General features: G+C 37.2%; 1 protein-coding gene across 3 annotated transcripts in view; it reads left to right on the top strand.

Annotated features, from left to right (window-relative positions):
• The window catches only part of LOC150077010 (cysteine-rich motor neuron 1 protein-like), a 165,450-nt gene that overhangs the window by 52,311 nt on the left and 95,483 nt on the right, over positions 1–17,656 (top strand). For 2 of the 3 annotated variants that reach the window (XM_090386072.1, XM_090386071.1), the window contains exon 2: positions 7,054–7,544. In XM_090386072.1, coding sequence (XP_090242198.1) covers positions 7,136–7,544 — 409 coding nt within the window. In that variant the 5' untranslated portion in view covers positions 7,054–7,135. Of the gene's footprint in view, positions 1–6,387; positions 7,545–17,656 lie in introns of those variants that run through there. The other variant, XM_090386074.1, reaches the window with a different exon arrangement.

Raw genomic sequence — 17,656 nt, 5'->3', positions numbered from 1 at the left:
AGTTCTTGTGGTAACATCGTTCATTCCTCTGTCAGCACAATCTTCAGCTGGTTTAACATTTTCTGGTGGGTGTGGACCTGCCGCTAGCCGTCTCCCCAGAGCGTCCGATATGTATTCGATGGGATTTAGATCAATGAAACGGGCAGACCAATCCATACGAACAATGTCCTCACTTTCCAAAAGCATATCAACAGCTGCAGTGCGATGGGGTGTGGCGTTATCAGCCATAAATACGAACCAATGGCACCAATTTCGGGGCTAATGACACCTCGGAACAGACATACATGGGAAAGGATTACCTCAGTACAGTAGCGTGCACCAGTTACAGTACCGCCTTCCAGTATCTGGAGTTGTGTACGTCCATTCAAGATAACGCTTCCCCAGACGAGAACACCTCGACCGCCATATCGATCCCTTTCAGTGATGTTTGCGGGATGATTACGTGTGCCAACCTCTCGCCAGATCAGCTGACGTCCAGAATCGCGGCTGAGACTGAATCTACTCTCATCAGTAAAGAGAACCTTACCCCATTGCGCTGCTGTCCAGTCCTTGTGTTCGATGCACCACTGTAAACGGTGTCTCCGATGGGCAGGTGTTAAAGGGATACAGCACACTGGCCGTCGGGCAAACCGTCCACCTTTGTGGATTCGCCTGGCCACAATGAACCGCGATATCCTACGTCCTGTGCTGGTTTGCAATGGATCCCGCTGTCTGGTGTCGGTCCCTCTTGGCCTGTAGGAGTATATAGCGGGCATCACTGGGAGTTATTTTTAGTGGACGACCACCACTGGTCCTTCGAACAACTGTACCTGTCGTTCTGAAGGCCGACCACGCACGTGAGATGATGCTATGGCCGATACCGAACTCTGCAGTCGCACTTCGACCTTCCCCGAGCTTCCCAATTATTCAACCCCGGGTAAAGTCATCCAGATGTTGTCTACTTGCCATTTCGTTGTCTGTAGCACTGTATGAAGCCAATCGAACGTCTGTAACAATCGCGCTCACCATTCAGTAATTTGCACATAACTGCTGCTTTTATCTGTTTATGTGAGCCCTCTCATCACGATTCAAATTTTTGCAGGTGCAACAGTTTTCTACTGAACTGCCACAGTTATGCAAATTGTCACAGACTGTTTCGTATGATTTTGTGGTTGCAACCTATAGAAATAGTGTTGGTCCTTAAGTTTTGCACACCAGTGTAGCTTTTACTATCTGGAATAGACAATGGCTGTCGTTTTGCACTAGAGAAAAATTACTCAGATTTTTGCCCCCTTTTCATTCAGCATCATTGGGATGGGCTGAAAACCGGTAACCTCCCCCACTGGTTGCGCCCCTGATTAACCTGTCCTATAGGTGCACTTCGTTGATTTACAGCTTAAAGTAGCATCATCGTTCACACTTACTTGCGCAAGTTCATAGCGATGGCTGAAACCTCAAGTCGAATGCTATTCATGAAAAACTAAAGAAATAATTATATGTGGCACATTATCTTTCAAATGTCCCCATGGACAAAAGTCTTCAGGAGTTTAGTCCGACGAATGTGGGGAACTTGGAACTTCCTCTTGATTATTTGATCAGGTGTAAATGTTTCACCTCCACACATCGGGTAGAAAAGACCTCATTTCAAATTTCGTCAATGACGCGAGAAATTAATTGGTCTTTTGTCAAACCGTGGCTGAGTTAGTCGATCTCATGTGAGGGTTGAATGTATTTTTCTTCCGGGAACGGTTTTTAGTCCAGCAAACAGCAAATCGACCACAGCACGAACGAAATACAGACGTATTGTACACGGCGAAATGAGGCTTAAGTTACTGATGTGCCTAAAATCCTACTAATTACTAGTTTCACATAGCAGAAAAGAAATTGATAGAGTATATGAGGTGGTGGTGGTCCGTCATGCTTTGTAGACTATTGATTGGAGTACTAGCGCTCTCGTAAACGCGGTATGAGGTTCCCTTCTGACAGGGATTTATAGTGTTGTCCTATAATGTTTGTGATATCCATCCTATTGGAAGTGAGCCTTTCAGAATATATGGTCCAAGGATAAATAAAAAAGAAAACATTAAACGTCACCTTTGAAGAATTCACTGGGGCTTCTTACAACTAATGTGGATGATTTGAGAGCCTTAGGCAAAAGCGTGAGTGCCCATTGCCCGATTCCACGATATCCACATATGAATATCGTGGGATGATATGCACGCATATCCACAAACGATATGCGTGCAGCTGCCTGGTTGAAACTTATGTTCTCTAGTTTCCAATGTAAAGACGCCGGTCACCCCTCTCTTATGCAGCAGTGTAAGAGAGGGGTGACCGCATAGCCTGCAAAGACTGTGACAGCTGCTACATAGGAGAGACCTCGAGACGTCTTCAAGACCGCCTTGCACAACACGACAGAGCGATTCGCCTTGCTGAGACCGACCAGTCCGGAATCGCGGAACACTTGTGGTCCACCCACCATGACTTCAATCCCAAGCGTGACAACGAAGTAATTGACCACTCCCGACACTTTCGCCACCGCCTCTGGTTAGAGTCTCTTAATATATTGTGTAATTCGAGAGCCATGAATCGCTGCAAAGTCATGAAACTACACCCCATCTTAGAGGCAACCGTTTTAAGTCAAGATGAGCGCTGGAGAAAAAACTACGCACGTCCATGCAGCAACAATGAACACTAGTTTAATAATTGATTGGCTTACTCCGTGCCCTCGCACGCCTCACTGCTCGCACAACTGTGTCCGTTAGAATAATTTTATCTCTAAAGTATCCATTTCTGTTGACAAAGAGGCACGTTCAGCCTCGAAAGCTATAAGTATATATATGTGATTAAAGATGTTTTATTTTACTGGTTATACGCCTAATTATTTGTTATCCTACGGATTCCAGTACAACAGGCCCATTTAATCACATATAACATGTCTGTAAATTGAATGTGTTCCATGGTGGACTTTCTGTTTGTTGGACGAAAAACTCAATTTTCTGGTAGGAAAAAAAACCATGCCCACGCTGGAGTCCCATTAACTCGGTCAAGTTGTGAAAAAGGCACATAAAAAGTCTTCACGTCATCGAAGGGATTCGAACTCAGGATCCATCCAGTGTAGGGAGGACGGTAATTACAATACCAACTGTGTCACACACGAGGACAATTGAAGTAGTAATAGTAGAGACAACTGACGCAAGCTTAACAGCATGAACCAAAATAAGAGCCAACACCTCCCATTTGACGATCCTCTGTAACACTCTCTTCAGTTATTCCTTGAATTTATTCAAGCTATCCATCTTCACATCATTAGATGAATGATGTGGAGATGGATAGTTTAGGTGGTTGATTGTTACAACAACCACCCTCTGGCTGAAGGAAAATTTCCTACATTCGACCTGCAACCATCCTTTCTTAGTTTGAATTTGTTCCCCCTCCCAACTTGTACAGTCTGATCAAGAAGGAGGATTCCATCAGCATTGAACTTATTCAATCCATTCAAATTCTTTCTTGGTAAGAGCACCCTTTTGTTATACTCACTAATTTACAGATATGCCAGCTCCAACTGAAAAAGCAAGGGTTTCGACCACGAAATATGGGGCGCAGAAAAGATGTTAGTGAGCGGCAAAAAGGAGTGATAGAATTTTTCATGTCTAAATGACACCCTGTTCAGAGTCATGCCGAGGGTGAGGTGAACGAGGCTCTTACCTCAGGTTAAAAGCTGAAAGGAGGGCCAAAAGAAAGATTAAATAATTGCCAACGTTTTCGATTTTATGCTTTGATTGTTTCAATCCATTTATCGTCTGCGCGCTCGTGCTATCTGAGACACTCCCATGGTTGTTGCCCTACTGGTTGTCATTTTTATAATCTCGACTTTAATTTTTGATTAAAGCGTGTACCAGAAATGTATTTTAAATAAGTCATATTTTTTTAATCTTTTAGGGGAGGGCGCAATTTTTCATTCTTGCCTCAGCTACTAAAATGGCTCGGCACGATCCTGAATTCCTGTTAACGAAGTAGCTGAATTTGCTGATGTTTCAGAGAAATAACTGTAATAACAGATTTTAAGGGATATGAGTCGGTAAATCGACCAGAAATTAGTGGCAGAATTGTGGTTGAAAGTCTGTGCTAATTAAACGAAAGACAATTTCAAACAAGAAAAGAATTTCTGCAAACAGTTAACCAAAGACTTCATCATCCCATTTCTGAGAGAACGCTGCGAGTCAACTGTTGTGCATTAAAAAGCCCGTTAATATCGGCTAAAATGCCTAAAAACTGGACCGTTGTTGATTGGAAAGCTGTGATATAGCCTGACGAATCCAAATTTTGCCTATACTCTAATAATGCCATGCTGACTTCCCAGGCTCACTTTGAGGATGTTGTAAACATTGTGAAGTGGGCACCCCTACTCAGAATACCAACCTGAATAAATCAGACTGGCTATACAAATATTCTGGGTGATCAGGTTGCACTTTTTGTCGAAATTTGAGGGTCGCTCATGATTTCGATACTTCTGTATACCGGGATCAGAACTATCTGGTTGACAGAGCCTCTACTATTTTAAACTGAAAAGAGGACCATGGAGGAATGATAGGGTATTTAAATTGGCCAGCCAAGTCAAGTATGGGACTCTCTTGAACAGAAAATGAAAACACAATAATAACAGTATCGACGAAACCCGAATGAATTTCTAGGGCAGTTGTTTTCCAAATCGCCCAATATTGATATAAACTATCCACTTCAACTATTGATATAGTTGAGGTAGTTGAATCCCTACCAACGAGATTCATAAAGTGATGCTTCCTAAAGGAGGGATTACACATTATTATTTTAAATATTACACAGGAGACAAATTATTTATCCGGTGTCTGTAAGCCTTAATTGCATCTATTACCCACTGTATTCTAAACACCTATGTAGTACCGCGTAGAACCCCTTTTGCCTACAACACACCAGCGAATTGCCTTAGTGTAGATTCGAGGTAATGGTCTCGTGGCTTACTGGCCAATGCACACTGGACAGCATCTTAAAATTTCTATAGGGTAAATGGGTCTAGTATCGGATGCCGGAGCCTTTCAATGTCGTCCTATGTATGTTCAATGGTGAAACCACTGAAGAAGGAGAAATCATCATTATGTTTCTCGAAGTAGTACGACAAGGTTTAAGCATGATGCCTGCTGCTATGATTCATGACTACACTCAGCTCTTATTTTTCTCATGGTGGTATATCTGTTGTCTCGTATAATCCTTTAACTCCTCTGCTACCTATGGATACAAACAATTGTTTTTCAGCAACAGTGTGTGTGTCAAAATATTATTTATTTTATTTTTTTGGCTTGCCTGCCATTCCTTGTTCATCGTTGCTACTATTATCTTTGGCCACTCCACTGTTTCATTTATAAGGCCGAGAACCATCTCATACACTATTCATAAGACTGTTGGTAAAAGTAAAGTATTAGTATTAAGATGGTAATACAATGCAAGGAAGTAATGCTTTTATAATATATGCCATGAAAAAGTGTCTAAATATTTATCTAATCTTCTTTTATATCTACGTAGAACAAGTTATTATTCGGTCTTAACAAGACCAGGCAATCACTTGATACAAAAGCTGATTATTCGTTGACTGAAAGCACATTTCCTTAGATGCAGTGTAAAATTATCTTTCCTGGCATTGTGTTGTTATTTTAATACTGACTTTGTTAAATAAAATTAATTATGTTTTTCCGGCAGACAAAAAATCGACCTCAGAACACACTCAATTTACATGTAATATACTATACAATATACACACAGCAATATGGCCTTCGTCGCTGATGCTCCTAAACCTACCACAACAAGAGAGAAGGTAATATAATTCAACATATAACAATGTAAAGCAGAGACATACACAGATCTGATGTAGCCAAACTTCCCAGGGACACCTCTCGTTTCGAAGTCATGAGTACACTAATAATTTTTATATACATTATTTACACAATGTTGCAAATACGGAAATAGCAAATACTGCAAATAGTGAAATTTTATCCCTAACATCTGTTTTGAACTTGATTTGAACAGTCTATAAATCTAGGTATGATGTGAATAAAAGCAAGGCTAACAAATAAAAAAAGTGCTGTTTGGTACTTCATTAAATTATTATGGACTAAACATATTTTAAATGTGGTAAATGGTTATAAAATTACGACCGCAAATTAACTCACCTTTGAACACAATCTGTTTTGTTTTTTGTTTTTGAATTGTTTGAATACCGCGGAGTTCTGTGTTGATCCACATTTTATTGTGAGCCTTTCGAATTTCTTATAGCATTGAACAACTTTTTGTGATAACAGATGGCGCAGTGAGCAAGACAAGCGTTGTGCTCATCCACGCTGAAGTGCAATTGGAGTGTATTGCAATGTGATGGCTTATGCTATATTAACAGAAGTATAACAAGAAGATGGAGATATACGACTACCTGTTGCTATTTCTGATAACTGATTGTACAGCCTTTATTTTTTTTAGTAGAACTGTTCAAGGAGTAGTTGTTTGTCGTTAACAGTTAGGGTTAGTTAAGAGAGGACTGACAGGTTTGATAGTTGTTTATATTTATCTTAAACGGCCAAATTTAGTTGCGAATGCGACAATTTCTGTGATAGTCTTGTTTACTTTGCTCTCGAAGATTAACTATAAAAATTGCTTTCGTAGACTTGTATTTAATTAAGAGGACAGCTACATAAAATGGAGAAATGCTTTGCCGGAATTATTGTGCTGAACCCAGATTAAAGCGGATTTTCAGCATTTCTTATTTTCTTGCCTTGTGCGCTGTACATATTGAAATGATGGTTGAGAATGAGAAGAAGCAGACTCGCAGTTACACGTAGAAAAAGCATTTTGAAATGTCAACGAACTCCATCCGGCTAACATCAAAGACTGTCAGATTTTGATTTATTGAACCTTTTACATTGTCACTCGAAACTGAAAGCTTCTCTCTCCTTCGATCTCCTCTCACTGTCACTTATTTGACTTTCAACGCCCGCATTATATAAGTCTGTAATTTTATATATGTATATCATTGCTATTTTTGCTTTGCAGATTTTCAAGTAATGTCAAGTGATAACGCGCCGCCTGCTTTACGTGTTTTCTAGGGGGAAGTGTTTATAAATAATAATGTGTCATGCTCGAGTTAGTTGAAATCGGGAGAATGACAACAGGTTTGCTAATGAAGTGCTTTTCATCTCTACAGAGAAATGCCATGCCTGTCAGAGGTTTTTGTACACATAGACCATGTCACATTTGGTGCTTTATTGCCATTGTATATATAATTTTGTGTGTGCCTTACGTTTGTCTTGCATATTCGTCTACTTGCCACAAAGAATGTGATTTATTTAACTGCAAGGAACTACTTGGATGCAAGGAATCAACTCTTGATCCCTGCGGATGTTGCAAAGTTTGTGTTCGTAAGGAAAACGAAGTGTGTGGTGGACTAAATTCATGGTCAGGAAGATGTGCGGAGGATCTCCTTTGTGTCATTTCTGTGGAGAGTGAGCATTTTGTTCTTGGAACAGAAGAAGGTATTTGTGAAGGTACGGTTTCATTTAATTTTTTAAGTGTATTGCATCATATTATATTGACTAGTATGGCAAAAATGTTGTTTTTTTTTTTTCTGTACTATTTAACCAGAAAATCAGAATATTAAATTGCTAATTCCAAATTTTTTTTACGCACCTAAAACGAAAATATACAGTAAACTGAAAATACTATAAAATTCGTTGTGCACCCATGTAGGTTCTATAACATGGTTAAAAAGCCTGTGTTTGTCTGATTGTAATATCAATGCAGATCAAAACCTTAACATATCACATATTATGCCAGTTATTGCTTATTGTTAATAAGCAATAACTGGCATGACAATAATGATTAATGACATGTCCACTTGCCTAATGTCTTTTTAACCATTTGACAGCTAGGCATTAAAGGTGCATTGCCCCCCCCCCCGTGCTTATGTTACCCTCAGCTTCTCATCTTTGAGTTATTTTGCACCTAGAGCTGCATTAGAGTCGGCCCTATTGTCATTATTGCATCTGTAATATATTCATTTTGTTTCAGATATGTAACAGTAGAGTTTGAAAAACTGCAGTTTACTTTTCTTTGAAAACTTATATTTTAAAAAAATTTAAAATTTTTAAACAAATATTAAAAAATTGTTTTCAGAATCTTTGAGGAAAAGACGAGACTAAAGAAAATGTGATTATGGAGTTATTAAATGAAAACATCTTTGAGTGAAATGGGAATGAGAATGTCTTGAAAGTATAGTATAATTGATGCATTTTAGGAAATTGAAACATTGAATGTTGGAATGGTTATTATGTTTATTATGGATTAACTCAGTGCTGCTCATTCTCTCACCTGCTATGCAATATATTTTTTCCAAATGCCTGAGTCACACATCCAGTGGTGAAATTACTATACCACCAGGTCTGCCACTGTGGGGCTGGGAGTCAGTGGGGCTCAATGGCTCTGATTTGTTTGGTTGTTAAAGACCATTGGGCAATCTAGAAAGGGTGGGCAGTATTTATAGTTTCACCACTACACTTAATGTATTTTCTGATGTAGAAGTAGCATCACTGTAAGTTCACCCCACTGAATTTGAATGCAGAAAACTTGAAAATGAGTTGATCTGTATTTTTCGGACAGTGAATTTTTCAGAAATAATAAAATATCAAGAATTAAAAAGCCCCTCTTAAATCTACTTGGTTGAGAAGCATTATAAATTTGTCTAAATGCACCTTAGTTAATAAAAATATCTGTACATATTGCCAGTCATTTCTTCTGTTTCATGTTGGACTAAGTTGCTTAATAAACTTGCTTTCTTGCATCATATGCCTCTACTAATGCTAAGTTACACGTATTGATTGGTCAGTAGTTTCTGTAAGTATGCTAAGAATAATAATAAAATTTTGAGGCTGCATAGAATTATGTATATTTTATTTATGATGTTAAAATTCTTCTGACACATAGTGGTGAGATTTTATTTATTACCTAGTTTGTTAAATGCTTTTGAAACAGATAAAATTTTAAGTTAAAATGAGTTCCAGAAGTTTCTTTTAACCATATATTTAATGTAGCAAAATATTTTGTAGGTGGTATCTGCTATTTTCAGTCAGTGTATGAATGAAGGCATCTACAAATTATTTTTCCTCTGCACTTCTCTACAGGGCTAGCTGTGCCCTTGGGGTAGTCTGTTGTCAATGTTAATAAATGTCTAGCAATGAAATCTGTACACTGCAACCCCCCCAACATTTTTGTTGTTGAATTGAAAACTTTTTTATTCATTAGGATTTACCTAATATATCCCATTCCTCGCTTCCTTGAAATTTATTAAGCTGTATCTATTTTTCTCTCGTATTATATCCCTCCCCCTTATCCATTAATTTTTTTGGCTTATCATCCTGCAGAAAGGTAGATCCAGTTTGTTTGTGGGATGAAAATTTCTAGAAAAATATACTCTGCCCTACCTTTGATATCTGGACACCCTTCCGTTGATCATGTCCTGCTCAAGCACCATGTATCAGACACAACTATAAATATGCCCATAGGCCTTCCAACTGTATGGTTTTGTATAATGCCTGCTGGACTGTAGACCAGTGGAGGGCTGTGCATTAGATTGACAAGTCATGGTCTGCCAGACCAGCATTTGTGCCTGGGTGTGACAGGGTGCCTGGAGAAAGCTATCTGCCAAACTGTATTGTCCTGACAATGAAATTTGGCAGAGATTTGGCTATGTACAAAAGGACCATTGGTTCTTTTGTACATAGCCACATTATGCTAAGGTCGATCTAGACATTCTGGACAATAATGCATTACCTATGTTATGGCAGCATGTCAGGGAAGGTCCATACCTGTATCAGCAGGACAGAGTTCCATGCCATACTGTTTGTATTGTGACCGACTGGTTTCAGGACATTAATACCAAAACGTTGGACTGGCCAGCCCAGAACTCTAATTTCAGTCCTGCAGAGAACCTCTAGGATGAACTGGATCATTAGGTACATGTGAAGAGAAGAGACTGCCCAAAAAACAGAACTGAACTGGTAGTCACTTTGAGGGCTGAATGATGGAAAATATCGGGAGACGTTTACAAAAAACTGATGGAGAGTGTTCAGTGGAGACTAGAGGCTGTCATAAAGGTTTCAGCACACTTTGTTTTCCTTTAAATAAAATTTATTTGTAGATATGCAGGTGTTCAAATTATAATAATAAGGCAGTTTATGATTGGTACAGTGACCACCCCACCATTATAAAATAGTCCTTCCATCCATCCACATATTTATTAGCAATATATATATATATATTTTTTTTTTTAACATCTATATATGCTCCAAAATTATACTTCAGTTTACTGTGTTAGGTGTCAATACAGTAAATTGAGATAAAAATGGAAAATAGTGTCCTAAATGTTGTTGTGTGAAAGGCATACTTGGGATATTCTAGCCTAGGTGACAACCATTTTTGCAAGACATAGCCGATGTTTTTTTTTTTTTTTTTAAACTTAAGAATGAACTCCGAAGTTGAGTTCAAATCATTGTTAGAACAAGTTTGTCAGAATGGTAACATTGTCTGATTTTTTTTAAATGTGGTTTTTAGGTCTAAATTTTTTAATGTAATCATTAAGAAAAATAGAAAATTAACAGTGTGCTTCTATGCTCCTCTAGCCAGATGGAGTATAGAAGCTTGCTGTTAAAGAATATATAATTTTTTTTGGCATCTAATGTAAGCTTATCAAATGTACCTAGCAGGACTCTTCATGGGGACACACACACCAGCATATAAATTTTAAAATGCACTACCCTGTTATTGCTGAAAGTTTATTATTATGAAAGTAAATTGTCACCCTTAAGAGAGCTGGCTTAAAGGGTTGCAGTTCCCTAAGCCACCTTTGCTTTGGAATTCATGCCCCCACCTTTTTATATGAGCTTAAAAAAGGTTTTTCAGTTCAAAAATAAAATATAAATTTTATGATATAATTTATTAATTTAACTTTAATAAACAAGTATCATTAATTATTACATACTCATCAAATATTAACTTTTCCTTGTCTTAGCAGTTGCAGATCTTTGGATCATTTCATCTAGGTCTAACTTAACTTGGCACTGGTATGTTTCAATTTATAAGGGTGCCAGTCTCTCCAAGTGATCTTGTGCCATCATGGAAGTGCATTATGGCCACAGAAGCCAATGCACTAACAAACAAACAGCCATCATGGAATGAAAAAAAATTATGATTAAATTTATCGTTAAAAAGCTCTGTTCTGCATTGGCCATTGTTCTGATACTGGCAGCAGCATTACAAGAATTCTCTGTGCCATGAAAAGATTTGCCTCTGATGCCATTAAATTGTTTGAACACATGAATTGCAAGATTTTCAGTAGTTTTTTTTTATGAAAACCCCAAACATGAAAGGTATCAAAACCTATAGTACTTAGTACCGTGCATGGGTTGAAGGAGAAGTATGGGGGGAGGGGGGGGATGCCGGAAACTTTGCTCTAGCGACTAAACATGGGTTTCACCACTTCAAGCCTCCAATAAGCAAAGTGGTGGTATTTCACCGGTTGATGAAAGTCATCTACCACCTACTAGTGAATAACTGTCTTCATAATGGTTTTGCAAATACTTTAATTCTTCATAAAAATACCTAATTTCTGTGGAATAATTCAAATTACAGTATATAGAAATTGGAATTAATCATTACACTTTATGATCAACTCTAATCTCTCTTTCCATGATTGGATTTCATTGTGTGAAATGTTGAAAAAGTGGATCCTAAAATTTCCTTCTCTGTCATTCCAACTTTATCTTCATGGTCATTATCAAACATTCTTTTTTGGGGGTGAATTCTTTTTTGCTCAAAATGTAGGTTCAGTTCAGTTGCCAACTTTTTAGAAGGTACTTGTATTTATACATCTTCTGTTCTACAGTTTTTATGCTATTCAATTGATTTTGAAAGCAGGGAGATAGCTTGTGATATATTCAAATTGTTTTGCTGGCAATGTTATTCTTTTTTTAACTGTTCACTTGTTTCTTGTTAGTGATATATATACACCTAATTCTGTTTTTACACGATAGATACGTTCCTGAAAAATACGTGTAAAAAAAATTCGTGTAAAAAAAAGACATTGTATTATATAATAAAAGACATAAAAAAGACATGGAAGAAAAGAAGATTGGTTCCGGATCTAAAAAAATCAGTAAAAATAATTAAAAAAAAACACATCAAAATATTCGTTTTAAGCTTATTATTTTATTTAAACAAAATACACATGTAATAATATGTAATTAAAATGTATTAAAATAAATTTGTATGCATATGAAATGAAAAAAAATTCTTCATGAACAAAAAAAATCTGTTTTACACATAACAAGATTTTATTCATTTTCACTTTCTGATAATAAACGGTGCATATGTTTGCGTACGACTGGAATATCACTGCCATCACTAGAAATGTTGTGGACATCGTCTTCTTCCTCTATTAATGAAATTCTTTCTGTGATCTCTTGAGCAAAATCAGCACGAGTCTCCTCTGGTGCTGATGTTTCATGTTTTACGAACGAATTCAGTTATTAATCGTTGTGTTCGTGTTTTGGTTAGGCCGTTATATAATTCTCTGTAAGAGGCTGTCAACAACTTCAGTTCACGTTGAAACTTCCCAGCGCGTTCCTTATTAGGGTCATTTTTGACAAAATGATTACCTAATTTTCTGGCCAGTTCCAGACCTTCTTTTATTAAATCTGCATTTAGAACAGGATCATTTTCTTCATTATCACTACGTTCTGTGGGATAAGGAGTCCCAAGGACAACCTCTAATATTTCATCTTTGCTTAGGGCTTTGTCGGTTAACAATTCATCAATATCTTCAAACGATAGATCATCGAATCCTTCTCCACCAATTTTGTGTGCCATTGTAATGATGTTGGGAAATTCGGTCGTATTAGGGATGATGGGATCTTTGCTTTTTACACATTGTGGCCAAACCGCTTTCCAACACGCATTTAAAGTTGCTGGTTTTAATTCAGTTAACGCTAATCCAACTTGATTGATACAATCCATAATTGAGAATTTCTTCCACACATCAATGATTGTTAGTGTTTCATCATTCAGTTTGTCCAAAACGTGTTGGAATGTTCGTTTTACGTAGTGTGTTTTAATTGTTGCAATTATACCTTGGTCTAGCGGTTGTATCAAAGATGTAGTGTTAGGTGGCAGAAATAAAATTTGTACGTTTGGGTGTTCCAAGACAGGATGGCCGGGTGCATTGTCAAGAATCAGAAGAACTTTAAATTCGAGACCTTTCAAATTCATATAACGTCTGACTTCTGGGACGAAACATTTGTTGAACCATTCTGTAAAAATAGTAGTGGTCACCCAGGCCTTCTTGTTTGCCATCCAGTGAACAGGCAGTTTATTGATATCTACACCTTTCATTGAACGTGGGTTTAGGGCTCGATTTACCAGCAGTGGTTTCAACATACGATCTCCTGAAGCGTTGGAGGAAAATAATAAGGTCACGCGATCCTTAGCTACCTTAAAACCACCAGCAGTTTTCTGCGATTTGGCTACATACGTTCTGTTGCATTCGTTTCCAGAAGAAACCAGTTTCATCTGCATTCCACACTTGATCAGGAGTGTATCCTCCATCTTCAATAATTTTTGCAAGTTCCTGCTGGAATACTTTAGCAGCCGATTCATCTGCAGATGCAGTTTCACCTTTAATTTTTATATTATGAAGACCATTCCTTTTAAGAAACCCTGTCATCCAACCTGTACTCGCAGAAAATTCATACTTTCTGTTTAACTGAGATGAAATGCTTGGCTCCTTTTCTTTAATCTGTCTGTAAATTCTTAGTGCTGTTTGCTTGATGGCATTTCCATCTACTGGTACTCTTTTTTGTGACTGATCTTCTATCCATATTACCAGAGCCTTTTCCATTTTTTCCTTGACAATATCTCTTGTATATGATGATGAATTAACACTTACTTTTGTTTCAGAACATACCGACTTCCTAATTGCAGCTTCATTTTTCTTAATAGTTCTTACGGTAGCTTCATGTACACCAAAATGCTTTCCTAGAGACGTAGCCACTTGTCCAGTTGCAAGACGATCTAAAATTTGAATTTTAAGTTCCAAAGAAATCGTTTTCCTTTTCATTTTGGTAATAGGCGAATTATTCGACATTATATAAGGGCTACCGAAAAATATCTCAGTTATAATTAATAAAAAAAGGTTTGAAAAATTTGTAAACTTACAATTTATTGACTATTGGCAAAATTAATAAATTTATATGTGCACAAATTTCACTAAAGATTCTTTCACTTTGAAATAGAGCTTACTACTACATGTCTTCCGAAGGTACAATGCACGAATACCGTAAATGTGCACCAAATTCAATAAAAACGTTGATGATTCATAGATACCTAGACGTACACATTGGTAAGCAAAAGCACGCGTTTCAAAACACACACACTAGCTGTTATCCAATCTATTGGTGCGTGTAATATACTGATATGATACTAATATGCCACAAATAAAAAAAAAATTCTTACAATTTAGGCAAAAAAAAATTCATAGAAATCGTGTTAAATCAAAATGACTCGTGTAAAAAGAGAATGAAATATTTATTTTGAATTCGTGTTAAATCAAATTCGTGTAAAAAAAGTTCGTGCAAAAACAGAATTAGGTGTATATATATATATATATTTTTTTTATTATTATTTTTTTTCCCAATGCTATGTTGGCTTGTTCCTTAAGCTGGCTCTGCACTTGAGGTTTGTCGCCTGTGTGTTGATCATGCAATTTCCACTTATCTGTATGACCCTGGTCTGTTAAATTGGCTGCATGTACCTAGATTGTCCTCAGTTTGTAGAAGTGTCTTCAAAAAAGGTACTTACAAGAACTGTAAATCATTTGCTTAGGGCAGTGGTTTTCAACCGGGGTTCAGCGGCACATTAGGGTGCCGCAACAACATTCCAGGGGTACCACGTAATTTGGGTTTAAGTTACTTAAACTTATTTTTTTAAATTTATATGTTTACTTAGTACCTCTATATAAAGAATAAAATTATTCTATACTGTATATATATAATTTGTATTATGAAATGTAATTTTTCTAACTATATTATTGTAATAACTATCATATAATATATATATTTTTTAATATTAGATATATATGAGTATACACACACACACACGGAGAGAATCGGATCTAACAGGCAAAAAATTGAGTAGGGGGTGCCGCAAAATAAAATAAATTACTTAGGGGTGCCATTATTAAAAAAAGGTTGAAAACTGGCTTAGGGTATTATTTCCAGATCAGTATTCTGCACATTACATAATGAGCTCTCTCAAAATGGTCAGCAGCGATGTGTTCTGCTACCGCTACAATGGCTGCATTAATCCAAACTTGGATATCTTAACACTTTCACTGTTTTGGCTTTTCTGCTGACCTTTTTGATCTGGAATTGAAAACGATGGGATTGAGTTAATCTGGATTGGAAAGGACAGAGAAATTTTTGGGCGTTCTTTTCGCTGTGACTGAATTAATCAGTCTTCAATGAAGGTTGCTTGACAAATCCAGTTTTCTTCTGTCAAATTAGAAGAAAAAGTTCTAAAAGTAGGGCTGTTCCCCTCATCTAATTATAAGATTATTAAATTCCTGATGCCACATATTTGCATAAGTAAGTAGTGAGCATGTTTAGTAAGGTGTGACAAATATGGTTTCAAACTGCAGACTGTACTTAACCTTCAAAATGAATTGCCCTGATAGTGCACTGCCTTTAATTACATTTGTTTGAAAAAAGTATGTGATGCAATTCACAGATTAACCTTTTACAAATACATGACATTACATTACCAAAAGGTTAATCTGCCATTTTTCCAATTTACTCGTATTTTAAGTAAATGGCAGATTAACCATTCAAGGCAAATGACATAAAAAGAATTTCACTTGTTTGCAAATAGTGCAACTTGTTTTGAAGGCAAAGTTTGTTTTGCTGTCAGCATTAAGACCAGGGCCATTCAAATGAGTATGGTTTCCATAATCAATAAAAAGCAGCAAAAATTACTTTCTTAATGAACATTTCTCACTGGTCAACTTTTGTTATTCAAATTGTAGTGGTTTAGCAAAACAGTAAATAGTGCAAATATTCTTATCAGTAGTGAAAGTAAGTATTTTTCTCGTTTCTAGTTATATAGTATATTGGTTGAGTGGGAGAAGACAGAGAGTGGTAATCAATGGACACTGCTCTTCGTGGACTAATGTTATTAGTGGAGTCCCTCAGGGTTCATTGTTGTTTTCTGTATTCATTAATGATATTGATGGTATATCAGGCTTAATGTCCAAGTTTGCAGACAATACAAAGATCGGCAGGGTTGTTAATGACACTAATGACAGTATGCTGCTGCTGCAACAAGATCTAGAAAAGTTGAGCAGATGGGCTAAAAGGTGGCAACTGAAGTTTAACATTGACAAATGTAAAGTACTGCATGTGGGAAGCAGTAACCCCAGAGTAACAGTATCAGCTGTGTGGTACTACACTGACAGTGGTAGAGAGTGAAAAGGACCTGGGGATAATTGTGCAGGCAGATATGAAGTTTTCTGAGCAGTGCAGATGGTCTGCAAGAGTAGCTTGTGGTGTCTTGTCAATGATATACAGGAATTTTTCTAGCAGGGATAAGGAGGTGATTAACCCCTTGTATAAGGCAATGGTCAGGCCACACCTTGAGTACTGTATACAGGTCTGGAGGCCTCATTTTAAGAAGGATGTAGCGCTGTTGGAACGAGTACAGAGAAGGGCAACAAGATTAGTGAATGGAACAAAGGGTTGCTCTTATGAAGAAAGGCTTAAGTTTTGCAAATTTCAGTGTTTGGAGACTAGGCACCTGCGAGGTAATCTGATCGAAGTGCATAAAGCCTTGAATGGTTTGAGCATGTTCAATGCTGATGGGATTCTTCCTCTTGCTCAGAATAATCGCCTTAGAGAGCATAAATTCAAATTGAGGAAAGACAGTTGTAGGATAGATATGTGGAAGTTTGCCATTAGCCAGCAGGTGGTTGATTGCTGGAACAAACTTCCATCTGTCGTAGAAGTTACAGATTCAAGGCAGAACTGGACAAACATTTGGAGCGAGTAGATGGGTGAAATGAGAAGGGTCTCTCTGTGTGTGTGTGTGTGTGTGTGTGTGTGTGTGTTTTTGGCTGATGCTATATAAGCTTGCTTTCTTGTATCATGTGCCCTTGCCAATACTAATATTTGAAGATCTTAAATGACATTTCAGTAATTTGAAAAATTAACAGTTGTCTTTGGGTGAAAGTGAAATAAATGGCAACACACTTTTTTTGAAGAGCTGGTATCATTTAAAACATCAGAGATTACACCCAAAATCAGAGATAAAAAAAGTTAGGAGCTGCTGCTTCTAACTTAATAAGCTTTTTTTTTTTTTTCTGATTATGAGGGGTCAGTCCAAAACTAATGCCCCTAAATTTTTTCTTTCCTACTACAGGTATGGCAATTGAAACTGTTTATTGTATTGAATTGTATGTTATTTAAACTTCATCCTCCTCTATTGTAAAAGTTTCTGTCAGAATGAAAGCCATCTTTAAACAGGCAAAAATCTGAAGGCACAAGGTTGAGACTGCATAGAG

This window comes from Mastigoproctus giganteus, chromosome 12 (assembly GCF_048544385.1).
Source record: "Mastigoproctus giganteus isolate SK-2022 chromosome 12, ASM4854438v1, whole genome shotgun sequence".
Lineage (NCBI taxonomy): Eukaryota > Metazoa > Arthropoda > Arachnida > Uropygi > Thelyphonidae > Mastigoproctus > Mastigoproctus giganteus.
Note: the sequence above shows the minus strand (reverse complement) of the source record. Positions and strands in the feature narration are given on the sequence as shown.